Source organism: Eschrichtius robustus, chromosome 3, assembly GCF_028021215.1.
Source record: "Eschrichtius robustus isolate mEscRob2 chromosome 3, mEscRob2.pri, whole genome shotgun sequence".
In the NCBI taxonomy this organism is placed as follows: domain Eukaryota; kingdom Metazoa; phylum Chordata; class Mammalia; order Artiodactyla; family Eschrichtiidae; genus Eschrichtius; species Eschrichtius robustus.
Window position 1 is genome coordinate 9,213,674 of NC_090826.1, and position 26,932 is coordinate 9,240,605.

A 26,932-nucleotide genomic window follows, 5' to 3' on the forward strand; every position below is an offset into this window, starting at 1 on the left:
GGCCGCGAGGGAGGCGGCCTGAGCGCGGCGCGTGACGCAGGCGCCGGGCGGGGCGAGAGCTGACGGCGCCGCCGAGGCCTTAAGCTCCAGGCTGACCCCGAGCTCAGGTCGCGCCGAGCGCTCCGCCCCGCGCCCAGATCTCGGCCCAGGCAAGGGACGGGTAGGGGGGCGACAGGGGCGGGAGGGGGCTTGGATGTTCGGCGCTGGGGGGGGTCGTCGGGATGTTAACCGAGCCCGAGAACGCTGTCTTCGGCCGGCCGGGAAGCCGGCAGCCGCGGGAGGGGCGCCGGGGGGAGCCGCTTCCGGGCGGGGCGGGGCCAGTCTCTAGGGTCTGATAGCTCGGCGCGGACTGCTTCGCTTCCCGGCTTGGCCGTCCCGGAGTGTCCCCGGCGTCCGCGGCCACTCCGGCTTAACCTCGTGTGCAGCGCCCCGGCCAGGGGACAGTCTAAGAACTCTGGGCACCGTCACGCCCGCAGGGCCTGGGACGGGGGCCTAACTTCCCCAAGCCGCGGTATCCGTTTTCGGAAATGAGCTTAGTAACAGTGTCTCGAGTGGTTGTAGGGAGGGTCTATGGAGAAAAGGCCAGCGCGTGGCTCTGGGCCTGGTACGTGGGAAGCCCAATCGATGCGAGGTGGCTTCTTAGGGCTAATGTGGACGTTTCCACCCCCAAATGCCCCAGGATGACCTTCACCCCCTCCACCCTTCAGCATTCAGGCTTTGGGGATGGAGTCCAGTGATGACATGCGACCAGAGCGAAAGACCAGACTTTGGACGATAGGTCGAGGAGGTGTTTGTACCTAAGACGCCTCTAACTTGGAGCCCAGGGACTTTTATTTGGCCTAGACAATGCTTTTAGAAGTTGCCAACATTTAAAATTTGACAGATTTCATGTTTTTAAAAAATGTTTAAAATTCCTCCTGAAAAATGGGAAGATCTGGCCGCATGGAGTATTCTTCCATCATAGCATTTTGCACAAGCTACCAGTACCTTATTTATCTGGTTTTTTTTTTTTTTTCTCTCTGATAATGGAAAAATACTTCTCCCTGGGCAGGTGCCAGAGTGTGTGTCCACCCTCATTTTTTTAAAGGGATGAAAGCTTTGAGAAGACTGTGAGCTGTGTGAACATTAAAAAGGGGAAACCCAGTAACATGGAGTCAGGAAATGAGGAAGAGGAACACTTGACAGTCAGTACAGTCCCAACATCAAGAGGCATACTTGGCATACCTGGCAGGAAGTGAGACTACTACTGCCAGCAGGAGGAAAAAATGATTTTCTCCTTGCCTGGCAACAGCTCAGCCAATGAGAGACTGTCACAACTCAACCAATGAACAGCCGTTATACTTCCAACTCCCCGTGTCTTCCAATGGGCTTTTTGTTTATAACAGCCCCACCCAACTTTCCCTTCTCCTCTGTAAAAGAGTCTCTTCTCCTTTGCTTAACAGGACTTGAAAGTGGTTCGCCATAGTTGCATATCCTGCCTTGCAGTTATTTGCTGCTCCCAAATAAACCTGTTTTGCTAGTAAAATAAGCGGCTTTTTTATTGTTTTAGGTTAACATTACACGGAGGTTTCACTGAGATCCAGAGAAGACCCCCAACAACTCCGAGGCTGGTGAGCAAACAGGTGCTGGTACCCACAGATCCCACAGAACTCAACTGCTTTCTCAGCAACTTTGCAGTTTGAGGGTAAGTTTTTCTCCTGGATCTGAGCTGCGCTCTTTTTGCGTTTTGAAGCTCTCCAGGTTTTATTTGGGATCTCTTTGAAGGCTTCGTCCTTTTTTGTTAAGGCCTTGTTTGTCTGTGAGTACTTGGTTGGCACTTTGGCCTCACTCTTGTAATCACGCTGTTCCAGCTGGAACTGTGCTAGCTTTCAGTCCGACTACTTTTGGAACCAGGCTGTTCCTATTGAAACTGTGCTGGTATTTGGCCTGTGGGCTGTTTAAGAATGATTCTTTTGCTCTAGAGAAAAACCCCTGAAAAATGGGATCCCAGTTATCTAAATGTTTTGAGGGTGCCCCCCCCACCTTTTCAGGGACCCTGGACAATTTTATGTTTAAAAACTGCTGTCTCTCCTTATATACATTTTTAACTAAATGGACCAACTGAAACACGTAATTTAGAACATCAGTGACCAGCATGGGGAACTTCTGAACTCCCCAAACTTCCTTTCTTAAAATTGTGTTAGCCATAGATCTGCAGTTGTCAAAACTGAATTGGACACCAATTTTGATTGGTATTTTAAGGCTTCCAAAACGTATCAGGAGTCTAAAATTGCCGCTTTGCAATATACAATTTTTAAAGTAACTGAGGCAAATAAAATATTAAAGAAAGACAAAATGGCTTCTGAGGTCTCTTTTTCCCCTACCCCGTCTTCTCTGTCTCTGGATGCTGGCAGTCGTCTTGTGCTCAAGCCCATCCCAGTCACCATCTTCCTTTCCTTCTGCACCTCCCCAGTCTAATTCTCTCGCTGAACTTCCCTTTTTCCCTACAGCTCTGCTGACTCTCCCTGCTCCCTCCTCTGAACCTATCAGAACCTGCTCCTTAAAGTTAATCTTCTGAGGATTGAAATAAACCCCAAATTACTTATGTTCCCTGGACTAAGCCAAATTGTGAGCCATAGTTCAAGAGTTTCCTAAAGTAATTGAGGACCCCCATAGGTTTGCTGAAGATTTTAATACTTGTTCAAACCTACCAGTCTGGTTTCTCAGATTTATATCAGTTAGTCCACGTGCTTGTTGGTGAGAGTCAAGCAAACACTGGATGAAACTAGCCCATGGGAACATTCTGGAGTGGATTTAGAAGAGCAATCCTCTAACGTTTGGCAAGAGGCTAGAACACTCATTGAAAACCTCCACTGAGCAATTACAGTAGCCTTTCCTAAGCCTGCTGATCAGAACAAAGGTCAGCCTTGCATACAAGAATCTGATGAACCTGTTCATGGCTATTCTAATCGACTTTAGGTTATTTTTAAAGAAAGCTCTGGTCTTCCTTCAGATGTTGAGTCCACTAGGGTAACTGTCACCTCCATGTTTATTAATGGGCTGAACCAGGATCTTTTTCTTTTATTTAAAAGAACCAGGATGGAATGGGAAACTGTGTCCACTCTAGATTCATTTGGCAAATCAGCTCACTTGCACCCTAGGTGAGTCACCAAAAAGAAAGACCACTAAAATTCTTAATCTTCAACTCTAGCAAATGAAGGTCCCTAAACAAAACCAAAAACCTTCTAATTTCTGCTATTGCAAAAAGCCAGGGCATCAGAAAAAAAGACTGTTACAAATTTAAGCATTTCAGGAGTTTTCAGCCCTCTCAGCCTTTCCAGTGTCCTCCTAATGCCCAATGAGGGGGCCCTGAGGAACTACAGGGGCTCTTCCCAACCCTCCCTGTTAATCAGCTCGAAGAAACAACTCTCCAGATTGGGAAGGAATCTCTCTCTGTCCTTACTGACAGCGGAGCCGCACTCTCGGTGCTCAGCCCCACTGCAGAGCCCTAATACAGTTCCGAGAGTGGGGATTTCTAATAATCCTCATCAGGTTCCTGTCTCTGAACCTTCTCCCTTTCGTTTAGGCCCTTTGAGAGATACACACTTTCTCTCCTTAGCTCTTCTGCCTCCATTCATTTATTAGGCCTAGACTTCTTGGGAGAGTATTATGCCCAATTTCTTTCTCCCAAAAGGGGGAAATAATTCTAGAATTTGACAGTAGCCATCAAAATAGCCAACCAGGTAAATTAAAAGACCCTTCGACATCTTTTATTTGCTCTGTTTCCGGCACTGCTGGGGCTGATTCTTGAAACACTGATCATTTGTCCCTATTGAATCAGCTACCAACCTCCTTACAGGGAAAAATCTCCAACTGATATTGGCAAAATTCACAGTGTACCTCCCATTAAGATTCAAATCGATCCCTCTAAACTCTCTTCAGAATTAATCAATACCCTATAAGTAAAGAAGCCCTTCATATAGAAAACCCAAGATAGAAGATTTCAAGGCTCAGGGCCTCATTATCCCTTGCATTAGTCCCTGTAATACACCTATTATACCTGTGAGAAAACCCAAGGGCTGAGGATGGAGGTTTATCCAGGACTGCTGAGCAATAAACATTGTTGTCTCTCAACTCTCAGTTGTTTCTAACCACTGCATGCTGCTGACATCCATTCCCACTTGAAGCAAGTTTTTCACTGTGACTGATCTATGCAGTGTATTTTTCAACTTATTCTAGTTGATAAGGCTAGCCAATATCTTTTTGCCTTCACCTGGGACGGACAATGATAGACTCGTATAGTAGTGACCCAGGGTTTCACAGAAAGTCCTTCTTACTTTTCACAAATCTTGAAAGCTGATCTGGATGATGTAAAGTTTTCTGCAGGTTCTACTTTGTTACATTATATAGATGATTTGCGCCTATGCTGTCCTTCTCAAACCTCCTCACAGGAAGACAGCATCCACCCGCTAAAATTTTTGGCCTTAAAGGGACATAAAGTCTCCAAAGAAAAATGGCACTTTGCTCAAACTCAGGTTCAGTATTTAGAGCACGTGATTTCAGAACAGGGACTACTGGATCTAGATAGACTCCATGACATCCTGAACTGCCCAGAATCAAAAACTAAGCTCCTAAGGTTTTCTTGGGCTATCTGGCTACTGTTGAAATTGGATCCCAATTTTCTCTCTTCTGGCTCAGCCCCTGCATGCTTTATTAAAAACCAGCAAATCTGACCCCATTAATTGGGGAGATCAAGATGACACAGCTTTTGAAGACTTAAAGAAAAGCTTAATGAGACTACCTGCCCTTGGGCATCCTAATTACCAGCCTCCCTTTTCGCTCTTTGTATGTGAGAAGGCAGGGAATGTCCTCGGAGCCCAAAAACAGGGGGACCATCAACGACCTGTAGGGCATTGTAGCCAACAGCTGAACCCTGTGGCACAGGTATATCCCCCTTGCTTCAAAGCCATTCCTGCTACTGCCCTTCTGGTTAAGGCCACCAAAGAGACAATCATGGGATCCCCTTTAACCATCTTCGTATCCCATGCAGTGGAAGCCCTCCTAAATTCTCATCCACTCAACATTTTTCAGTCAGTTGCCTCACCTCTTATGAAATCCTTTTGCTAACTGTTCCTCACATAGCTCTTTCACATTGTACTAACCTCAACCCTGCTACTTTTCTCCCCTCCTTCACTGACGAAACCCCTCACCACTGCCTGACCCTTACTGGTCACCCTTTGACTCCGTGTAATAATTTAGAGGAGACTCCTCTAACCAATGCAGATTTTTCATGGTTTACTGATGGTTCTTATTTAAAGGGAGAAAGTGGTAAATATTGTGCTGAGTATGCCATTGCAACTCCTTTTGATATTGTTGAAGCAACGCCTTTACCTATGGCTTAATTACGCAACAGGCTGAATTATATGCCCTCACTGAGGTTTGTACTTTAGCCAAGGGCAAAAACTACAAACATTTATACTGATAGTCAGTATTCCTTTGGAGCAACCCATGACTTTGGAATAACATGGAAACAAGGTTTCCCTACCTCTAATGGAGAAAAGATTAAAAATGGCTCTTATAAACAAAATCGATTAGACGCTATACTCTTGCCAGCTGCCTTGACTATTATTAAGATCCCTGGGCATTCCAAGCTTGAGTCCCTATAGGCTGAAAGAAACCAACTTGCTGATATTTCTGCCCAAAATGCTGCTCTCGAAGGAACCAGTGACCAAACCTCCGGTATGATCCAAAAGGATGCCCCCCAAGATAACAATCTAGAAATGCCCAATGCCCCAGAAAAGGAAAAACAGTATTGGGGATCTAGGAACTGCTGGTTCAATAGAAAGAGAAAACTCTGGTTTGGGCCAAATAACAAACTGGTCCTACCAGAAATTCTGATTCCCACACCTCACCACTGTACATGCATTGAACTCTTGGTCCAGTGACAAAATGATAGCATTCATGAATGAATGTTGGTGGGGAAATATTAATAAGGCCACAAAAAGTACCTGCCTTCTTGTCCCACCTGTCCAAAATACAATCCAGGGAAACCTGTTTGCACTCCTCCCAGACACTTTGAATTGCCTAATGGGCCATTCAAAGTTTGGTAGCTATAGAGGGGAAAGGGGGGGAGGGATAAATCAGTAGATTGGGATTGACATATACACACTACTCCGTATAAAATAGATAACTAATAAGGACCTATTGTATAGCACAGGGAACTCCACTCAATACTCTGTAATGACATGTATGGGAAAGAATCTAAAAAAGACTGGATATACATATATGTATAATTGATTCACTTTGCTGCACACCTGATACTAACACAACATTGTAAATCAACTATATTCCAATTTAAAAAAAAGTTTGGTAGATGGATTTCACATAGCTGTCCCCATCTCATGGATATAAATATATTTTATTACATGGTCTGTATGTTTTCTCATTGGATTGAAGCCCTCCCTTGCAGACAGGCCACTGCTTCTTCTGTGGCTACAATTTTGATAGAAAAGATTATCCCTACCTGGGGAACCCCTCTTGAACTTCACAGTGATCAAGGAACCCATTTTACTGGTCAGGTGCTTCGACGAGTTTGTGCTCTTTAACTGGTTTTACAACAGTTTCACTGTACTTACTATCCTCAGTCCTCAGAGTTAGTGGAACGTACTAATGGCACTATTAAGACCTAGTGGGCAAAATTCATAGAGACCCTCCCCCCAAAAAGCATTGCCATTGGTTCTTCTAAATCTCAGATCCACCCCTTTCAGAACTCAAACTCTCACCTTTTGAGGTAGTCCCAGGACACCCAATGTTCCTTGCCCTACCCACTTTTGACCCACAGCTGATGAAAGGAGATATATTTCAATATTGTAAAGGCCTAATTGCTTCTATTAAAAATAACAATGCTTGGTAGAGCAATCTTCTTCATAGTGCGCTCTTGGGAGACGAAGACCTTAAGCATCACACCTTTCAACCTGGAGATTTCATGTACTGGAAAAGAAACCTCGAGAAGGACTCTCTTCAGCCTCACTGGAAAGGCCCCATCAGGTACTGCTAACCTACCCTTGTGCCTCCAAACTTCAGAGAACAGACTCTTGGATTCATGTGACACATCTAAGAAAGCACCAGACCCTAACTGGACCTGCACACCATCTGGTGACCTGAAGGTAAAGATTTCCTGGATTTGAAGCAGATGACATCTGATGAGACAGCTTGCCCAAGATGTCTAGACAAGGCCTGTTAGAAGATTTAGAATTCACAGAAGTGTCTTTCTTTCATCTGGACTATAAAACTGACTCTGGATTCTTATCCAAATTCAGTTTCTTGAATTTTCAGCCTACAGTCTGTATCATTGATAAAACATCTGATTCCAAACAGTTTCTTTTGAGGTAACAATACTGTTTAATTACTTCATGTTTATTCCTACACTGTGTAATTCCAAAATTCTTTTTTTTTTTTAATTTCATTTTTTTTTATACAGGAGGTTCTTATTAGTTATCTATTTTATACATATTAGTTTATATATGTCAATCCCAATCTCCCAATTCATCCCACCACCACAACCACCACCCCCTGCTTTCCCCCCTTGGTGTCCATACGTTTGTTCTCTACATCTGTGTCACTATCTCTGCCTTGCAAACCGGTTCATCTGTACTATTTTTCTAGATTCCACATATGTGTGTTAATATACGATATTTGTTTGTCTCTTTCTGACTTACTTCACTGTGTATGAGTCTCTAGGTCCATCCACGTCTCTACAAATGACCCAATTTCGTTCCTTTTTATGGCCGAGTAATATTCCATTGTATATATGTACCACATCTTCTTTACAAAATTCTTGTTTAATTCCTTCAGTTTTGAGTGTGCCCTTGCTGTATTCACTATTCTAAGATACAGACTTTTGGATGGGAAATTCCTGAGAGATCTCCCTCCTACCCCTCCTTGTTACTCAAATGTGACCACAGTAGGTTTCCAATCTGTGCACTTTCCCTCTGACATGGGACAGGACACCCAGAAAAGATCCTTCCTGGCATCAAGGGACAAAAGGCCACTGAATGCTGATTAAAAAAACAGACAGGGGCTTCCCTGGTGGTGCAGTGGTTGAGAATCTGCCTGCCAATGCAGGGGACACGGGTTTGAGCCCTGGTCTGGGAAGATCCCACATGCCATGGAGCACCTAGGCCCGTGAGCCACAACTACTGAGCCTGCGCGTCTGGAGCCTGTGCTCCGCAACAAGAGAGGCCGCAATAGTGAGAGGTCTGCGCACCGCGATGAAGAGTGGCCCCCGCTTGCCGCAACTAGAGAAAGCCCTCGCACAGAAACGAAGACCCAACACAGCCAAAAATAAATAAATTAATTAATTAATTTTAAAAAAAACAGACAAAAACCCTGACTCTTTATCAGTGATGCTTTTGGGAAAAGATCTTGATCAAAAGGGGGAAATGTAAAAATTAATGAAGGGAAACCTCACTAAAATGGAGTTGGGAGGCCAGAAGGGGGAGTACTTGACAGCCAATACAGGAAGAATCAACACAGATCTTCTGTCAGGAAGTAACACTACTAGTGCCAGCAGGAGGAAGAAAGATTTTCTCCTTTCCTGGCAACAGCTTAGCTAATGGTAGACTGTCACAACTCAGCCATTGAAAAGTCACTATATTTGGAACTCCCAGTTTCCTCCAGAGACTTTTTGTTTATAACAGTCCCTCCCAACTTCCCCGTCTCTTCTATAAAAGAATTCCCTCTGCTTTGCTTAACGGGACTTGCAAGTGGTTCACCAGTTGCACGTCCCAAATTGCAGTTCTTTGCTGCTCCCAAATAAATCTGTTTTGCTGGTAAAATATCTGGCTGTTTTATTGTTTTAAGTTAACAACTGCTTCTTTGGCCAAGTCGCAATGAAAAATGAAAAGTCTCCCCAGTGTCCCTACATGTCCCAGGAGAATATTCCCTTCCCCACCCATAAGCAGATAAGGCCCATCTGCTCCAGCCATCTTGAGTGACAGTGGCTACAGGCCCACTCCCACCCACCTGAGAGAATCCCCTTAGCTGGTTAACCAGGATCCCCCCCAGGCAAGATTCAGGCCAAGGTGGTGGCACTGTAATTTTCCCAAAGCCCTGTGCAATTCGGATGTAGAGGGAGGAATGTGTTCTTGGGGGCCAGTACCTCTGCAACTACTGGAGAGTCGTTTTGCTCTAAGGCCAAGAGTGTGGTTAATGACACCGTGGAGCACTTCTCAGCCAGCCCCGTGCTAAATGCTTTACTTGTACTAACTCGGTCCTCCCAGCCCTTCTGAGGTCGGGACAGTTACCACCTTTTTTGGGGGGGACTACCTTCCCAGCTAGTCACTCCAGGCCAGGATTCAAACCCAAGCAATCTTGCTTCTTCACCTTCAACATGCTTTTCCGTTTCTGGGCATTTCAGAGTGGCCTGATGCCCAACCCAGAACTGTGGGGAGGTGGGGGGGGGGGGAGCCTCCTCATTGGGATGTTTTATCACAGCTAAAGTGGGCAATTTGGGGAGAGAAAGTTTGTTTCTCAGCCCATCACTTAAGTTGTGAGCTAGTCTGTGGAAGTAATAAAGATTTTACGTTCTTTTTTTTTTATATACATATTCTTTCCCTCACACCTTTTTTTATTATTATATTTTTATTTTTGGCTGCATTGGGTCTTTGTTGCTGTGTGTGGACTTTCTCTAGTTGCAGCGAGCGGGGGCTACTTTTCCTTGTGGTGTGTGGGCTTCTCATTGCGGTGGCTTCTCTTGTTGTGGATATCGGGCTGTAGGCGTGCAGGCTTCAGTAGTTGTGGCGCGCAGGCTCAGTGGTTGTGGCACACGGGCTTAGTTGCCCCACGGCACGTGGGATCTTCCTGGACCAGGGATCAAACCCGTGTCCCCCACATTGTCAGGCGGATTCTTAACCACTTTGCCACCGGGGAGTCCCAATATTTTATGTTCTAACGAATTCATAGTATTAAAATAACATCACTGAAAGCCTTTGCAGAGCTTACAGACAACAGAATGGCCTTGGCAAAATCTTACGGTTCTCCAGGCCCACCAACTGAAAATTGAGCAATTAATTTTTTAATGGAGGGTGGGGCCTCTTAAAAAATTAGTCCCTGAAGACTTTATCAATATTTTTATTGCACTCTTTCAAATGTGCATAACATGTGGCCACTCTGTATTTTGAGGGTCTACCATGTACTGGAAAGGGGCTCCAATGTTCCCTGGCCCAGGTCCCTGGGGATCTAAGGGGTCCACCTCCTTGGTCAGAGCTCATGACCACTGTTGCTCCCCACAGGCCTGTGCGTGCATCTCACCCCACCACGGCCATGGCCCTGGTCAGCATCAACCAGCTGCCCGAGAGCATCCTGCTGGAGGTGTTCACGCACCTGCCCGCCCGCCAGCTGCTGCTGAACTGCCGCCCTGTCTGCAGCCTCTGGCGCGACCTCATCGACCTTGTGTCCCTCTGGAAGCGCAAATGCCTGCATGAGGGCTACGCCACTGAGGACTGGGACCAGTCCGTGGCTGACTGGAAGGTCTTCTACTTTCTGTGCAGCCTCCGCAGGAACCTCCTGCGCAACCCGTGTGCCGAAGGTGGGCCGGGGCCTGCTGCTGGGCTGGTTCCGTCCCTTTCCTGAACCTCAGGGCCTTTGTACTTGCTGTTCCCACACTACCTGGAATGTTCTCTCATCACCACCACCGCCCCCCCCAACACCTGTCATGCTCCCTTGGTCCCTCTCCTTATTCTCCAGGTCTCAGTTCAGAGATGTGCCCTGATCCCCCCATCTGAAAACAGTGCTCCCCACGTCTGTCACATCGCCCCATTTCCTTCCTTCATAGCACTGGTCATGACCTATAATAACTGAATCTTTTTTTTTCTCTGCCACAAATTTCAAGTTCCTGGGGCCTGACAGATCTTGCCACCCTGCACCCTGTGTCCACATAGCATGTGCTCAGGAAACGTTTGTTGAATGAATAAACACACTGCAGACCCCCTCCCCTTTAGTTCAGTCTCTGCTGCCTAACGTTGAGGGAGGGCTTCCTGTGTGCCAGGCACTAGTCTGTCTTAGAAATGTCCTTATCCTCCCGTCACCCCATGATACAGAGGAAGAAAATGAGGAATTTGAGAGGTAGCGACGATCACATGGTTTGAGGCTCCTATTTTGCTTATGTTCTCTTATATATTTGCCAGGCTTTTTTTTTTTCTTCATTTAGCATCTTCGTTTAGTACCGGGCATCGTGCTTCCTGTTTGGGTATAGCAGCAGTTGATTAAGAGGCATAGTTTGTTCACTTAGAATCCCTTCCTCTCTTTATCCTCGTGAAGATTCCAAGAGTTAGCCAAATAAGAAGGGTTTGGCTCCATTTTATAGATGGGGAGCATGAGGTCCCCAAGATGAGTGTCTTGCTCAAAGATCTAGAACTGCCCAGCTTCTGGGGTCCAGTCCTGACTGCTGACGGCCCTTAGGCCCCTCTTAGAGGCCCCATAGACAGTGCCCCAGACACTTGGTCTCCTGGCCTGCCCCAAATTCTGCTCAGAAGCTGCCCAGCCGGGCCGGGCCACCAGCTCAGCTCACACAGCCTTGCAGAGCTGGCCACCCAGCCTTGCTCAGCTCTCCCCCTGGGCCTGCCCTGGGCACTGGCCCGCTCTGGATTTCTGAATTCCTCTTCTGGTTCTCTACTGGGGGGCTCCTGGGGCACCTGGGGAATAGATGTGGGCTCCTAGTAGAGGGAGCAAAGGAATAATTTGGAAAAGCTCTCCTGGTGATTGTTCTGGAAAGCCTGGGTAGAGAACCACTGTTTCCTGAGGTCCTCTCAGCTCAGTCTGAAGGGGGAGATGGGAGGGACAGCCTTACGCCTACAAACCTGCCAAGGCAACCTGGTGGGGACCCTTCCACTGATACAGGGTAACTACACGCCACCAACCCAGAGGATGCCCAGCCCCCCAGTCCTCCCTCCTGCCCTGGGCAGAGGGGGTCCGAGTGGGCACAGTAGGCTCCCACGACCCACCAGCAAACCCCCTCAGATCTCAGTTACATAGTTAACCTCCTGGACGTCGACGTCAGGGGAATGCCAGTCGTCTAGTAAGTGGTCTGAGTTGGGACAAACACATTAGCCATTAAGAACAGAATTTACCCACACAGGCCCTTCATAATTTAATGGTTCGAGAACTGAAACTTGGGTATTTCCAGAGCCCCTGGGCAACGTGGAAGTGAGGAAAGGTTCATTTAGAATTTCTGGTCATACTCCTTTTTTCTTTTTTTCCAGCTTCACGTTAGGAGTTGAGCCGCTCAGGGACAAAGGGGGAGGCAGAGGGCCCAGATCAGAATTGATGTGGTGGGCACAGGTGGGAACGTGGGGAGGGGGGCTTTGTAGGGCGGCTCCAAGGTGCCGTGGGGTGCATGCCTTGAGATCTGAGCCTTACCCGCTCCCTCCCAGGACCAGGTGGAGAGGGCCAGGCTGAACATTCACCCAGAGGGTCTTACTGCAGCTTCTGTTTTTCCTAGAGGGTATGAGATCCTGGAAAATCGACTCCAACGGAGGGGACCAGTGGAAGGTGGAGAGCCTCCCCGGGGCGCATGGCACAGACTTCCCTGACCCCAAAGTCAAGAAGTACTTTGCCACGTCCTATGAGTAAGACGAACTGAACTGAGAAGCTGTGTGGAGGGAAGAGGGACCGGACAACCTTTTGCCAAATCCCAGGCCTAAGTGAGGGCCTGTGTGTGAAGCTCCAGAAAGGGGGTTCCAAAGCCAGCTCAGCATCTACTGCTTCCTGGAGCAGGAGGCAACTCAGTGGCTGGGTTAATAGGCAGTGGGGCAGGCGAGCAGTTTGAGGAGGCTGGGAGCCCGTTAGGTGGTTGGGGTAAGTCAGGGGTGGTACAGGTTGTCCCCAGTCTAGGGGCCTGAGTTCACGGAGGCGCCCTCCTTGGGTGCCCGGGACACTGGGCCTAGGGACTGGGATGAACGCCACCCAGGCACGAGTGGGTCAAACTCCCTGCACGTTCCCCGCGGGCCTGCAAGGAGGCAGGAGCCAGAGTCCGCGCCGGCAGTGGCCGTCCTGCAGCCCCTGAACCACCTCCCCGGGTCCGGGCCACGCCTGGGAACGCACACCTCCCCTTCTGCTCCGCAGGATATGTCTCAAGTCCCAGCTGATAGACCTCAAAGCCGAGGGCTACTGGGAGGAGCTACTGGACAAGTTCCGGCCGGACATCGAGGTTAAGGACTGGTGAGTGGGGCCCACGCCCGAGTCCCACACTCTGCATCCCTCCCTCCGCTCTTCCTGAGAACCCCTCTAGGGAGTGCCCACTGAGCCCAGCGGAGTCCTGGGGCAAGGGCTGCCCCCCTCCCTACCGACAGGCCCAGCACTTATTCAACACTGCCCCCCGCCCCAACCCTGCATCAGCAGATGTTAACCCCAGTTTACAGATGGGGAGACTGAGGCCTACAGATGAGTTGTCACTAACAGGCGCTGGAGCGAGAGACACCAGGACCCAGCCTCCCTGGACCTCGCAGATACTCACATGCCTGTCTGCCTCCCCTGCCCCTTTCACTGTTCATCCCACGACTCTATCCCAAGCTCCTACTCTGTGCCCAGAACTTTGTCTGGCCTGGCCCAGGGCAGAAGCAGGACCCTAGTGCCAGTCAGGCCCCAGGGCCACTACTCTGAGGGTGGGGGCTTGGGGCTTGAGAGGTGTGCAGGGCTGCAGTAGGGCTGACCAGAGGGTGCGCTCTGTGCAGCCCCCATCACACAGGCCACCCCTCCCGAACCTCCATTGTAATGTACAGGCGGCGTCACAGATCCGACAGCCCCGGACTTTATCTCTGTAGAGAGCCTTTTGCTTTTTATGGTGACATCTTCACTGAAACACCCAGAAGGGTTGCCCCTTTTCTCAGATGGGATTATTGAGGCCCAGCGCAGATAGTCTGCTTACCCCAGGGGCACAGTGGGGCCACAGGGAGCACTGAAGCCAGCTGGGCCTCGTGGGCAGAGCAGGGAAATGAAACTCGGGGCTCCAATTTGTGGGCCTGCTACCGGCCCGCCTCCAGAGGTGGTGGCCTCCAGGGCCACCTCTGTATTGGGGTGCACAGTCCCAAGCCCTCCGCTCCCCCAGGTTCGCCGCCAGAGCAGACTGTGGCTGCACCTACCACATCCGAGTACAGCTGGCCTCGGCCGACTACCTCGTCCTGGCCTCCTTCGAGCCCACGCCCGTGACCGTCCATCAGTGGAACGATGCCAGGTGGACAGAGGTGAGGCCTCACCTGCTTGCCCCTCGCCATCCACTTCTCCCAAGGCCAAGATGGCAGGAAATACGGGGCAACCCCAGGGCCCAGCATGCACCAGTCCTCTGTCTGGAGCGCCTGCCTTCTGGCCGGGAGGCTCTCCCCTGCAGGACCTGACTCCAGCCGTCCCCTCTCCGGCTCAGTGGTCATCCTGTCTCGTCCCCTCTTCAGTCCTGGTGGTCACTTCCTTTCCCCTCCGCCCCCCCCCCAGGTCTCCCACACCTTCTCGGATTACCCTCCAGGTGTCCGCCACATCCTCTTCCAGCACGGGGGCAAGGACACCCAGTTCTGGGCAGGCTGGTATGGTCCCCGCGTCACCAACAGCAGCATCGTCGTCAGCCACAGGATGACCAGGGACCCGGCCCCGTCCGTGGCTCAGCCCTAGACCATGCAGGGGCCAGAGGAGGTGACCCACCTGCCCTCCCCCCTCCACCTCCAGAGGCCCTCCTGACAGTCTGTCGCCTGACAGCCATTCATCCGTCCTCTGTCTGGGCCAGCCGAGTGCCAAAGGTCCCCTCCAGGCAAGGCATGAGCCTGTAGGGGGCAGCGAGGCCCCATGCCCCAGTTCCAACCTGGGGCAAACCCACCAGTCTGTGAACTTACTGTCACGTAGCTCTGACATCTTGTTGTCATGTTTTCGGTAAAACCAGCCTGGGGTCAGGTCTAGGGGTCGGGGTACAAGGTCCTCGGCACTTTGGTAGAGAAGCAGCCTCCCTCCCCTCCAGGTAGTGACAGCCCAGCTCAGCCCTGGGGGCTCTTTATTGAAACAACTCACAGCACAGTATTTGAGGCAGCGTTGGCCAGCTGAATCCCAGGAGGCTGAGAAACTGAGGTCCCAGCACCCTTCCCTGCCCTCCTGGGGAGGCTTCCTCCATGAAGGCAACCAGGCCTGAGCAGCCCCGGGCTGGAGGGTGGGTGGTCCATACATAGAGGCAATAAGAGCACTTGGAATCAGGGTGGCCCTGCAGCACTGCCCTAGGCTGGGCCCCCACAGTCCGACAGTTGCGGCATCCACGGTGGTCAGGCACACCCTCAGCTGCTTTTATGAGCTCGCTCTTCCACGTAGAGCTGCATCTAATGGACAGGAACGAACACCATGGTCAGGTGGACAGCCAGGGCAGCTACTCTGGAGAACCCATGGGGTCTCTGACAAGGGTGGGCTATGTGGCCCCAGCCAGGGGTTAAGGGAAAGAGGGAGTTGGGAGCCTAAAGCCAGGCACGCCCTGGTCATCTCCCCCGAGCCTTGATCCACAAGCCGCCTGACAAGGCCTCAGCACACCCTAAATAAAGCACACTCGGGCCCCAAGCAGCTTACCTTTAAGATGTCTGATGTCATGGTTTTCAGGGGTATCAGTCGGGGGTCGTGCATGTGGACATCCTGCTCGTCTGCCAGGATCCAGGGGAAGTCCTAGGGAGGGGACAAGGGAAGGGTGGCAGGGGGCTGGTCCGTGGCCAGCCCTCACTTTGCTACCCTCTCCCTTTCCAGAGCTGGCATCCTCAGACTTCGGGGAGCATCAGAATCACCAGGGAATCGCTGGCCGTGCAGATTCCCAGGTTCCCCCACCGGAGAGAGGCTGAGTCTGTAGATCTGAGCTGGGCCGGGAGCCCCAGTGATTTAACAAGCCCCAAACACCAGTTCTGAAACTGGATCAAGGATCCCCTCCCTTGAGAACCCCCAGTGAGCTGGTGGCTCTCCCTGCTCTCAGCGCCAGGTGCCCAGGTGGGGCGATGACAAGCGGGTGGCCACAGAGCTAGCGCACAGTGAGAGCCTACCGATGCCAGGCGCTGCCGTAAGACGTGTAATGAATGCCCTGCCATAGGCAACGCCCTCGCTCTCATGGAACTCTGGTTTTCAGAGCCTCCCAGCGGTCTCCCTGCCCACCCTCCCACACCAGTCTCATCTCACCTTGATGACCTGGATCTTCTCCATGTTGCGAGTGGCAGCTTCTCTCGTGTGCACTAAGACTGTGAAGGTACAGCCTAAAGAGGCCAGAGTTTGGTCAAGCCTGGGCCACCCCATGCCTGCCGCGTGGCACAGCCTCTTCCCACCTCCCTAGCTGGCTCAGCAGCCCCGCAAAGCAGAGTGTAAACCCAGTGCTCAGACAAGTCACAGTCAACAGGGAGACTAAAGCCCAGGTGGAGTCCATCAGGGAAGCTTCCTGGAGGAGGTGGGCTTTCAGAAGGGTTCTAAAAGGCAGGAAGGAAGAGAGGAGGCTTGGTGCAGCCAAGTAGGGACCTGAGGACACAGACCAACACAGGTAGCCATGGAAAAGCCCAGGGAAGAGGGGGTGGGAGTGAGCACACCTGGGGGGTTGTGGTCCAGGACGGCATCACATACACTGATCTTCAGGATGAAGGCTCGGAGCAGCTGCTCCACGTGAGACAGCAGGGAGTCTGAGCTGGGAAGCAGAGAAGAGGAGGGTCTCCCAGCACATGGGTGTCCCCCTCCCACCAGCAGGCAAGCAACCCCGGAAGCAGCCCTGGGGGTGCAGTGTCCCCCTAGTGCTTCTGAGTGTATTGACTTCTGAGGCCCTGGCTACCTGTCTCTACGCAGCTGACATCATCTGGGGAGTTTAAAACCAAAGCCGAGTCCCATCCCAGGCGAATTAAGTCAGAATGCGGGGGCGAAGGGGCACAGGGAACCCCAGTAGGTGGTTCTAATGTGCAGCCCAGTCTGAGAACCGGGACACCAAGCCGGGAAGGGACAGGGCTTGCCCGAGGCCACATAGCAAGTGGGGACAGATTCTAGTGCCCTGACCTCACCACACGAAGCTGGCAGCTGACCAGCCCAACACACCCATCCAAGGTCAACTTCTAGTTGACTAGGGACTGGATGGATGCTTGACTGGGAAGTCAGGAAACTGGGTCTGTGTCCTGGCTCTGGGTGACCAGGTCAAGATCATCTCTCGGGACCCTGGTTTCTCCATCTATAAAATGAGGTTGGGGGCTTCCCTGGTGGCGCAGTGGTTGAGAATCTGCCTGCCAATGCAGGGGACACGGGTTCGAGCCCTGGTCTGGGAAGATCCCACATGCCGCGGAGCAACTGGGCCCGTGAGCCACAATTACTGAGCCTGCGCGTCTGGAGCCTGTGCTCCGCAACGGGAGAGGCCGCGATAGTGAGGGGCCCGCGCACCGCAATGAAGAGCGGCCCCCGCTTGCCGCAACTAGAGAAAGCCCTCACACAGAAACGAAGACCCAACACAGCCAAAAATAAATTAATTAATTAATTTAAAAAAAATTTTTTTTAAATAAAATGAAATGAGGTTGGGACTAGCCATTCACCAACGTTGTGATTTTCCAAGTGTGATACTGAAGGGTCTCCGTGTAGCCTGTGTGATGTCCACAGAGACCACTGGGCGGCCGGCTGTGACTCAGACACTAACAGGCCTCGTTAGGTCAGCACACCTTGCCATGTCTCCTCTCAGGCCTTTAGCAAGGCATTCAGGGGCTGCCTTAAAGGGGTGAGAGTGGCGGTATTACTAGGGACCTCACACCAGCGAGCATGTGGATGGGGAGCGAGGCAGCGCACCTGATGGACAGCAGCGGAGGCTGGGTGATTTCAAAGACGAATTTCTCCACTGGGCGGTGCTCTTTGTCCAAGATGACTACCACCACTTTCTCCACATCATTCTGCAAGGACAGGAACCCCCTATTCCAGAACTGGACACCTGCCTCCCCCTTACCCCACCCCCCAGCCCCTGCCCCCTGCTCCCTGCCCAGGGAAGAATGGGAAAGGCACACTCACAGCCCTGCTCAGCTTCTAGGCCCAGAGTCCCTGAGAGCCCAGAAAGAGGTTTGAGAAGTTGAAGTAGGCACCCCCAGACATGAGTGGTACCCGCGGAGAGGAGAGGATGCCTGGGCCCCGCAGGGGTACCAGGGTGTCACAGGGAGCAGAACAAGGTAGAATAAGGAAGCCCTGAGGGGCCAAGCTCAGACAGAACTTGGGGGCAGAGGGGGAGAAAAGAACAGGTGAGAAGGACTCAAAACCCTCTGGGCAGGCCCCAGTCAGCCAACTCCACTAACCAGGGCTCCCGGGCCCAGCACGCCCTGAACGTGCCCAGATGCCCTGGGGCCTGTCCCTGGGCAGGGATGGTCTCCAGAGTGCAGGGAACAGGCTTCTGGATGTTAAGAGTCATGGGGACCCGGCATGGTCCCAGCATCACCCCATCCTGGAGCATGGAGGAGCACTGGGGGTGGGGTGGGCTAGGGGCCTGGTGCCCTCACCTTCTCCAGAAGCGGCTTGACGCAGTGCAACGTGTCCTGGATATACTGGTTCAGCTCCGGGTGACAGGACATCTGCACACAACCCCATGATGGCTGGTGAGGCTGCAGCACTGATGGGGGAGCCATCGGAGACCCCCTCCAGCAGCCCAAGGGCCTGTCTGCCTTCGGAGAGAGGCGCAGCAGTTCCCTAGGGCTCCCCACCCAAGAGACAGACTTCCCATCATGAGGCTAAGAACTGAATTATCCACAAAGGGAGAGAAGTTAGAAGATCCTAAGAATTCAGTCTCAACATTAGCATTTAATGTAGCATTAGGAGTTCCTAATGCGGGGTCACTGAGCTCCTCCAGAATCTGAGAAGTCTTTAAATTGTGAGTGTTTGAGCATACAGGCATTTTTCCAGAGACGGGATCCAGAAATTTAATCCATTTTCGAGCATTAAGAATCTGGAACGGACTTCCCTGGTGGCGCAGTGGTTAAGAATCCGCCTGCCAATGCAGGGGAGAGCCCTGGTCTGGGAAGATCCCACATGCCACGGAGCAACTAAGCCCGTGCGCCACAACTACTGAGCCTGCGCTCTAGAGCCCGCGAGCCACAACTACTGAAGCCCGCGCGCCTTCAGAGCCGGTGCTCCATAACAAGGGAAGCCACCGCAATGAGAAGCCTGCGCACCGCAACGAAGAGCAGCCCCCGCTCACCGCAACTAGAGAAAGCCCGCGCGCAGCAGCGAAGACCCAATGCAGCCATAAATAAATAAATAAATAAATAAATAAATAAATAAATAAATAAATAAATTTATTTAAAAAAATCTGGAACTAAGGAGTTGTGTGGCCTCAGGCTTAACTTCTCTGTGCTTTAGTTACTTCATCTGTGGAAGATCTCATTTTTAAAAAGTGAGGATTAAGTGAGATAAGTACCTAGTACACGGTGGGTGCTCAGTAAGTGCTGATTCTTTTTTTCCTTTTCCTTGTATATCTTTTTGTTTGTTTGTTTTTTGGGGTTTTTTTCCCCCCTGTATATCTTTTAAGCTTCCACCACCTTCCAGTATTCGGTCATTTATTCTAATATTTACTGAGTGCTTTCTAAGGGACAGGCACTTCTAGAGGCTGGGGATAGAGTAGCATATATTTACTGCTTTGTCTGCCTTTTAACCTAAAGCAACCCGTTACAATTAGGGTAAATGAGGGGAGAGGGAAGGTGCCTGAGGTTTATAGGAATCCCCTCCCCAAACCAACCATTCACCAGCTTCAGGAGACCTTTAAAATACAAAGATGGGGGGCTGGGGGGCTCTAACAGGAGGGCCTGGTCCCTAACTTCTAGCAAGGGGAACTCCTAGTTCAGAGGGGGCAGAAGGAAACGCCACTGCGGTGAGGGGTGGGAGGCTGTCGGGCTATCAGCATCTGCCCGGAACTAGAAGGCAAGGCAAGGCCGCTGGGGACTGAGAGGGCTGAGCCTGAAGAACGAAGAAAGTTAAAAATCTCCTCTCTACCCACTCTGTGATACGGGGGTGACCCAGCGCACCCAGTCTGGATGTGGGGCTCACCTGGACAGGCACGTTGTACTTCTTACGCTTCTGGAAGATGCCAACCGGGTAAACCTCACGCACGTAGAGGATCAGGTGCACCGCCACCTCCAGGAACTCGCAGAGCACGTCGGCCACCACTGCGAGGGGGCAGAACCCGGTGCGCTCGGGGAAGTCCGCCAGCGCAGGCCCTCCCTCGCCCCCCGCCAGAGTCCGCAGGTCCAGCCTCTCTACCTTGACCAAAGTTGAGGTCCTGTCGCGTGAGCGTGGTCATCCTTCCCGATACCTAGGGGGTGGGGCAGGAGCGGGAGCTAGTTCCTAAGGCCCCTACAGCCGCAGGGCCCGCCCACCTCCACTGCCCCTCCCCTCCGTCTGGGGGGAATCTGGGCAGGACCGCCCCTCCCTTCACACAGAACCGGAGCAGCTGGGAAGGACCCCCCCACGCTGGCGTCAGAGCTCGGAGGCATCAGCTGCGCCGCGATCAGCCTCTGTGCACTGGCCGCCTCGCCCTGCAGTCTCCTGGGAGTAGATAAGGCCAGAGTTGTGCCCGCATAAAGGGCACCGCCGCAGAGGGAACAGCTGGATGCGCAGGGCCGGTAGCGTGAAGCCGGAGATGCGGAAAGCGAAACTAGGCTGGAATAAGACTTCACCTCCTGCCAGCCTGGATTCTTCCCCTGAGGGAATCCCGCCCTTCTCCTCTTCCCCGGTACCGGCTCCGGCCTCGATTCCGGACTCGGGGCCAGGCCCCCGCGAGGGAAACCACCGACCGATCACTCGCGCCTCGCGCTCAACCAGAGGCCCAGGCGCCGCTCCATGACGTCCGCGGCGCTCCGGCGGGTCCTAGCGCCGACTTCCAGGCACGCCCACCCCCCGCGCAGCCAACCACGGGTGCAGGAGGGAGAGACGGCCAGAGGGGCGGGGCTTTGGAGGGGCGGGGCCCTGCCTGGGCGCCGGTGTGATCCCAGGGCCGATACTGCACCACGCCTCTTCCTTTCAATTTTAGGTGGGCGCGAAAAAAGACAACTTTGGTCTCCACATCGGATCGCAACGTATTCCCACCCCCCCCAGGGCATTTCTCTCGCTTTAGGAGGGGCGGGAAGAGGGAGCGTACGTGTTGCTGGTGAGAGCCAGCTGGAGGTCACAGCTGGGCACTATGGACAGCGACATCTACCGCTAGCTCCGCAGTCACCATCCCCGGAACCTCAGCTGCCCAACCGAAAGCGAATCCGCCGGCTCCGGGGCGGGGACAGGGGAGGGCCGGCGAGCACCGGGGACGTCCCCGTCCCCACCCCCACCCGGAGCCTAAATGCAGCCAGTCTTTACCTCCCAAGAAGGTAAAACTTCCCGGGCCGTGCATCATAACAATAGCTGACATTATATTATAGAGGTCCAGCCATGTGCCAGGGACTGGGCTAAGTGTGTTCGTGGATCAGCTCACTAAATCCTCAAAACAATTCCACGCGACAGTTGCCATGATTATCCCCGTTTTACATATGAGCCAAGTGACGTTCAGAGGGGTGAAGTAACCTGCCCGAGTTACCCAGCTATTGGGGGAGGCGGTGGGCATAGTTGTCTTCTGCCACTACACTTTGTAGCTCGGAAGTCCCCCAGAGGCATGGACTCTGGAAGGGCTGAGAGGACCCTGGGAAATAATAATATTAATATTAAAATAATTACTAACATGCATTGAGCACTTATTATGTTTCAAGCACTGATTTCTTTAATTCTCTCATTAACCCTAGGAGCTAAGTCTTCATTTTACAGTCCCACTTTATAGATGGTAAAACAGGCTCAGAGATGTTCCCTAATTTGCCAAAATCACACAGTTGGAATACAAACCCAGTTCTGACTTCTACTCTTAACTCCAGGGCTTCACCTTATTTTCAGCCCCTTTATTTTACAGATGGAAAAACTAAGGTCAGAGAAGTGGCTGAGGAGTTATGGCAACAAATCAGGGCCGGAAGTCCGGGGATCTTGTCTCTGACCTCCAGGGACACAAAAGCTTGTTAGGAGTCATGCCCATCTGCTGGTACACAGATATACCGTTTACTGCTTAGTATTGGAGACCTGCACCCCCTTCACCCCAGATGCTTTCAAACCTGCATTTACACACTTCTGATGGGGTGGGGGCAGGGGAGAGAATAACTAACCTAGCCCATTAAGCCAAGAATGCCAGCAGAGCATTTCTCAAAAGCAGTCCTAGGAAATCTGCATCAGGATCCCCAGGGAGCCCATTAAACAGCTGGAACCTGGGCTTCCCGGACCTACCAGATCAGTTGGGGTGCACAGCAGGGCACTAGCCCTTTAACAAGCTCCCAGGGGCCCTGATGCCCAAGAAAGTGTGGGAATTGCAACCACAGTGGTTTGGGCTTTTCCAGGGAAAGTCTGCATTTCATAAAATTCCAATGCTTAACCCAATGGAATGGATGATTTATTTCAGAAATGGATGCACGTGGCAGCACATTTTGGGCACAGCAATCCTTTCCAAGACCTGGGGACCCTGCCCATGTCATATAGAAGAGGACCATTTCCATATGGAAAGAGCTGAGCAGCTCACTTGCTTGTAGACAGGTGTCCCCTGGCCCCCTGAGATTTAATCACTGAGGATGCTTTGGAAACTGGGGAGATTTGAGGGTCCCTCTTTGCCCGTCCCTGGAGCCCACTCAAGCAGCATTTTCACTGGTAACAGAAAGTGGCAGTCTTAAGGGGGCAATTCCTTGTAAAGGGTCCCTTAGGATTGGGGTCTAGGATGGAGAAACTCAGAGCCCAGCTACTCCTGTGGGGTGGCCTCCGAGGCACAGTGTGAGCGACCTGGGGGCTCATGCCAGGCATTCCTTCATGGGCCCTAAGCCCCAGCCCCCCACCCCCCGCCCTGAGACGACACAGTGCAAGCCACCCAGAGGTCTCCTGCCATACAGAGCTAAAGAACTTCAGAGAAACCTTGGTGGACATACACCCCAAAACTCTCATTTTTCCAGTGAGAACACTGAGGTCCCAACAGCTTTGTTTGACATTGGGGTACCCACCCTGTCAACTGTAACCTGGATAAAAATGCCTAAGTTTGGGGCTTTGGATTCGGAGCCAGCCATAAACAGAGGAAGGGGGGCTAGGAGACAGATGAGGAGGGATCAAACTGATCGACCTCAGCCCCCAAAAGGCCTCGATCTCATCTGTGAAATGAACAGGCTGGACAGATGTTCCCTAAACCTCTGATGGCCTCGGGTTCCATGGGGGCCAAGAAGCTGGGGATGGGGCAGGGGTAGGGGGCCGAATCAGCATGGGGCCATGGGGGAGCTCTGTGAAAAGTCAGCTGTTACTTCCATCCATTCGGCATCTGGTTCTTCGTATCTTAATCGCATCAGCATGATGGATGGTCACAGGACCCAGATTACATCATGGGGTTAATTTATTACATTTTTGAATACCCACTTGCTGGGAGACTGTTTTTCAAAGGTATTTGCATATTTTTCACCATAACGACAATGTGTAGGAGGGCATCTGGGAGGGAAGGATGGATGTTTAGGAGGAGAGACAGCTTATTTGCCAACTGAAGCAGGTTCCTGAGGGTCTGCAATGGGAACGGAGAGCAAATCACTCCCTAGAGACATTTAAACTGAAACTAAGAGAAGGTGAGATGCAAGAAAGTTTTGCAAAGACTGCATGGGTGAAGGAAGATTCCTGGGGTTCACTGAACAGCACACAATGAGTGAATGGGGTGTAATAACAAGCAATGAAGTGTCCAGACCCCTAAGATGCTTCCAGAGTCCCTCCCATTCTCACCATCCCGATCACAGGACATATTATCCATCCCATCCCTGCCTAAGGTTCCCAGGACACCAAACACAGGGAGGTGGGAGGAGCCACACAGTCAGCACGTATAGCCTGGTGACAATCCCACTGATACCACGATATTCAGGAACCCAGCCAGCTGGGATGCCCCCTGAGCAGAGGCCCAGCCTCATTCATTCTCTTAGTCCAGCACCTCACCAGTGCCTGGCCAAATCCAGGTTCTGAATGAATGTGTGTCCAATGAGCGAATGAAAGAATGAAGGAATGAAATGATGGTGGGCAGTGTCTCATTGCCACTTGCCTGACATGAATCCTAATTTAGTCTGGATGAGGAGCAAAGACCTCTGATTTCAGTGCTTGGGCTCTAGGTGGTGGTGTGCAGAGAACAGCTGCTTTCACAAATGAAGCAAGAGCTGCGGAATGCTCACTACGTGCCCCTCACACCCACTGGACTGCTGCTTCTCTCCCCACCACTGCCCCTTAACCAGTTGTGAGGCCTTCCCTTTCCGATTCTCAGTTTCCTCATCTGTAAAATGGGATCATGGTAGCACCAATTCCATAGAGTTGAGTAAGAAGTAAGTGAGATAATGTTTGTGAAAATATAAAGTGCACAATGCCTGGCACATAAATGCCTAATTACTGGCTGTTATGACAATGATATTAAGATTGACACACACACTTGCTAGCTTCGGCAGCACATATACAAAAATTGGAATGATACAGAGATTAGTGTGGCCCCTGTGCAAGGATGACACGCAAATTTGTGAAGCGTTCCACGTTTTTCTAAAAAAAGAGTGGATATATGTGTATGTATAATTGATTCACCTTGCTGTACACCTGAAACTAACACAACATTGTAAATCAACTATACTCCAATAAAAATGCTAAAAAAAGATTGACACACACACTATCTAAGCCCCTAGAGCAAACACTCTGAACCAGCCATCATGCCTTTCAAAACCCCATCCAAAACATCCGTAGCTGTGCCCCTCTTGCCATTTCCATTTCCCAAGGCAGCAGGCAGCCCCCAAGATGCCCTTAAGGTGGGCATGCATCCTCATGGCCCGAGATGCCTAAAGACAAGTGGCTGCGGCTGAAGATAGCTCCTCTCCCCGCTCATCTAGTCTTCTGGTGTGAGGCCTGACCTGCCCAGCTGCCCCAGATCCTGGGGTCCACTGCTGATCTCAGACCCAGGTCAGAGCCCTGACCTTAGGCCAGTAACACTGGGCAGCTTCCAATAGTTCAACCAGGGCAAAGCCCCCATGCCATTCCCTCCCTGAAGTTCTGCTGACTCCACAGTGTCATTGACACCTTGTTGGTCAGGGGGACCTTACAGGTCATCTCTTCTTAAACTTTGAACTTTTATCCACAGAAATGCACAGAGACACTAAATGTTTTCCACAATTTTAGGGGTTGCCGGGACCTCTGAAGTCATCCTCAACCACAGGGTAAGAACCCTTGATCCAACTCAACTGCCAGTTTGTAAAAATAACTGCTTTTTTGAGATATAATTCACAAACCATAAAGTTCATCCTTTTAAAGCATGCAATTCAGTGGTTTTTAATAGTCACAAAGTTGTGCATCAATCACCACTATCTAATTCCAGAACATTTTCATCACCCCAGAAAGAAAAACCCCCGCATACATTGGCAGCCACTTCCCCAATCTCGCCTTCTGCCAGCCCCTGGCAACCAACCACTAGTCTACTTTCTGTCTCTATGGACTTGCCTATTCTGAACATTTCATGTAAATCATACAATATGTGGCCTTTCACGTCTGGTTTGTTTCACGTAGCATACTGTTTTCAAGGTTCACCAAAATTGCGGCATGTACTGGTACTTCATTCTTTTTGTGGCCAAATAATATTCTGCTGTATGAATATACCACATTTTGTTTATCCACTCATCAGGTGATGGATATTTGAGTTGTTTCCACTGTGGCCATTCAAACATGGGGAAACTGAGACCCAAAGTCACCATAACCTAGATGGGATAGGAGTCCAGACCTCTCCTAACATCCACCTTTTCCTGCAGCATCGCTCTGGGAGGACCCAGAGAACAGAGAGTCCAAGCATGGCAAAAGATCGCCCCACTGGCGAATAGCCATCGCGACAGCATTTGAACCAGAGGATCCAATAACCTGCTTCTGGTTCAGTAAATGCTGGGCCACAGCTTCATCCTTGACAGAGAGAATCATACCCACCATCCCCCTCCCAGGCCCAAGCCACCGTCACCTCTTCTCTGCCACTGTTCCTAGCTGGTCTCCCTGCTTTCGTCCTTGCCAAATGCAGTCTATTCTCAACTTTGGGAATCAGAGTGAATTTGTTAAAACCTAAAAGTCAGATCATGTCTCTGCTCTGCTCGCAACCCAATCCATCCTGGTGCCTGCCCATCAGGCTGATAATATTACGGTAACAATAGCAGATAATTTTTCTAGAGCATATCCTGTGGGGTCAGGACCTTAGGAACATTATCTCCTTACACAGGCCACTGCACTTAATCCTTGAACCCTGAGAGTTACGGATAACGGTGAGCTCAGAGAGGTTAGGCCCCTTGCCCAAGCATATGGGGAATGAATGACAGCAGAAGAGGAGCCCAGGCATCTAACCTGACTACAGAGCGGAGCTCTTAAAACTCTGAGGCATAATTTGCCACACTGGAGAAAGAAGAAAACAGCCGAAATGGAAGCCGCTGGGCCAGCTCTGGGCTCCAGGCAAGACTGCTGCTTCCCGCGAACGCGAGCCCGCCCCACCGCTCTTTGATCTTTGCAGCGCCTGCGGCCCCCCTGACCCCGCGGTGAGTTATGGGGGCCGCGGGACCCATAACACAGCATTCCGGGACTCCCAGGGTCGGCAGGACGCGGCACCCTGCTCTGTGATGGATGAGCCACCCCTAGCGCTGGCTTTGTCCTGCCTGGGCCGGGTTGGGGAGCATCAGACCTACTTTGGACGGGGCGTGGCGAGAGGCGGACCGCGTGTGTGTGTGTGTGTGTGTGTGTGTGTGTGTGTGTGTGTGTGTGTGTGTTGGGTAGGGGTATTGTCTTTTTCCCTTCCCTCCCAGGGTGTGTGAGTGGGGAGGGGACACTAGCGCAGCCGTCAGTGCTCCCGAGTCTCACCTGGTAGCGCTTTGAAGACCCCCCTGGACCCCCA

At 51.4% G+C, this 26,932-nt stretch overlaps 2 protein-coding genes and 1 non-coding gene across 9 annotated transcripts; 2 read left to right on the plus strand and 1 right to left on the minus strand.

The window, feature by feature from the left end:
* Nucleotides 1–51: 51 nt before the first annotated feature.
* On the plus strand, nucleotides 52–17,485 carry FBXO6 (F-box protein 6). 6 transcript variants are annotated; one of them, XM_068538885.1, is made up of 8 exons: nucleotides 52–149; nucleotides 1,550–1,684; nucleotides 6,893–7,145; nucleotides 10,272–10,567; nucleotides 12,479–12,605; nucleotides 13,102–13,197; nucleotides 14,084–14,219; nucleotides 14,464–15,573. In XM_068538885.1, exons 4-8 carry the CDS (start codon nucleotides 10,303–10,305, stop codon nucleotides 14,635–14,637), a joined length of 798 nt encoding a protein of 265 aa, XP_068394986.1. In that variant the 5' UTR covers nucleotides 52–149; nucleotides 1,550–1,684; nucleotides 6,893–7,145; nucleotides 10,272–10,302; the 3' UTR covers nucleotides 14,638–15,573. The 6 variants fall into 6 exon arrangements, with proteins under 6 accessions (XP_068394986.1, XP_068394987.1, XP_068394988.1 ...); XM_068538886.1 differs by having other exon boundaries at nucleotides 6,910–7,145; XM_068538887.1 differs by lacking the exon at nucleotides 6,893–7,145 and having other exon boundaries at nucleotides 52–160.
* MAD2L2 (mitotic arrest deficient 2 like 2) lies at nucleotides 14,979–20,820 on the minus strand. Of its 2 annotated transcripts, none has more exons than XM_068538889.1 (9): nucleotides 20,706–20,820; nucleotides 20,230–20,281; nucleotides 20,017–20,135; nucleotides 18,477–18,548; nucleotides 17,782–17,882; nucleotides 16,557–16,651; nucleotides 16,159–16,232; nucleotides 15,568–15,660; nucleotides 14,979–15,326 (listed from the first exon to the last, which is right to left on the minus strand). In XM_068538889.1, exons 2-9 carry the CDS (start codon nucleotides 20,267–20,269, stop codon nucleotides 15,285–15,287), a joined length of 636 nt encoding a protein of 211 aa, XP_068394990.1. In that variant the 5' UTR covers nucleotides 20,270–20,281; nucleotides 20,706–20,820; the 3' UTR covers nucleotides 14,979–15,284. The 2 variants fall into 2 exon arrangements, with proteins under 2 accessions (XP_068394990.1, XP_068394989.1); XM_068538888.1 differs by having other exon boundaries at nucleotides 20,646–20,820.
* A 3,643-nt stretch (nucleotides 20,821–24,463) lies between these two features.
* Nucleotides 24,464–24,567, plus strand: LOC137763133 (U6 spliceosomal RNA). Its single transcript, XR_011073701.1, has one exon. It is a non-coding gene; the product is annotated as a U6 spliceosomal RNA (small nuclear RNA).
* The last annotated feature ends 2,365 nt before the right edge of the window (nucleotides 24,568–26,932 follow it).

Bases quoted from the DNA above. Each gene is read 5' to 3' on its own strand.
- FBXO6 (XM_068538881.1), top strand. From the start codon at position 7,201: ATGTCTAGACAAGGCCTGTTAGAAGATTTAGAATTCACAGAAGTGTCT. The intron at 10,568-12,478 runs GTGGGCCGGGGC...TGTTTTTCCTAG, and splicing joins GCGCAACCCGTGTGCCGAAG to AGGGTATGAGATCCTGGAAA. The intron at 14,220-14,463 runs GTGAGGCCTCAC...CCCCCCCCCCAG, and splicing joins ACGATGCCAGGTGGACAGAG to GTCTCCCACACCTTCTCGGA.
- MAD2L2 (XM_068538889.1), bottom strand. From the start codon at position 20,269: ATGACCACGCTCACGCGACAGGACCTCAACTTTGGTCAAG. The intron at 17,883-18,476 runs GTGAGGGCACCA...CTGTCCTTGCAG, and splicing joins TCAAGCCGCTTCTGGAGAAG to AATGATGTGGAGAAAGTGGT. The intron at 15,661-16,158 runs GTGAGATGAGAC...TCCCCTCCCTAG, and splicing joins AGAAGATCCAGGTCATCAAG to GACTTCCCCTGGATCCTGGC.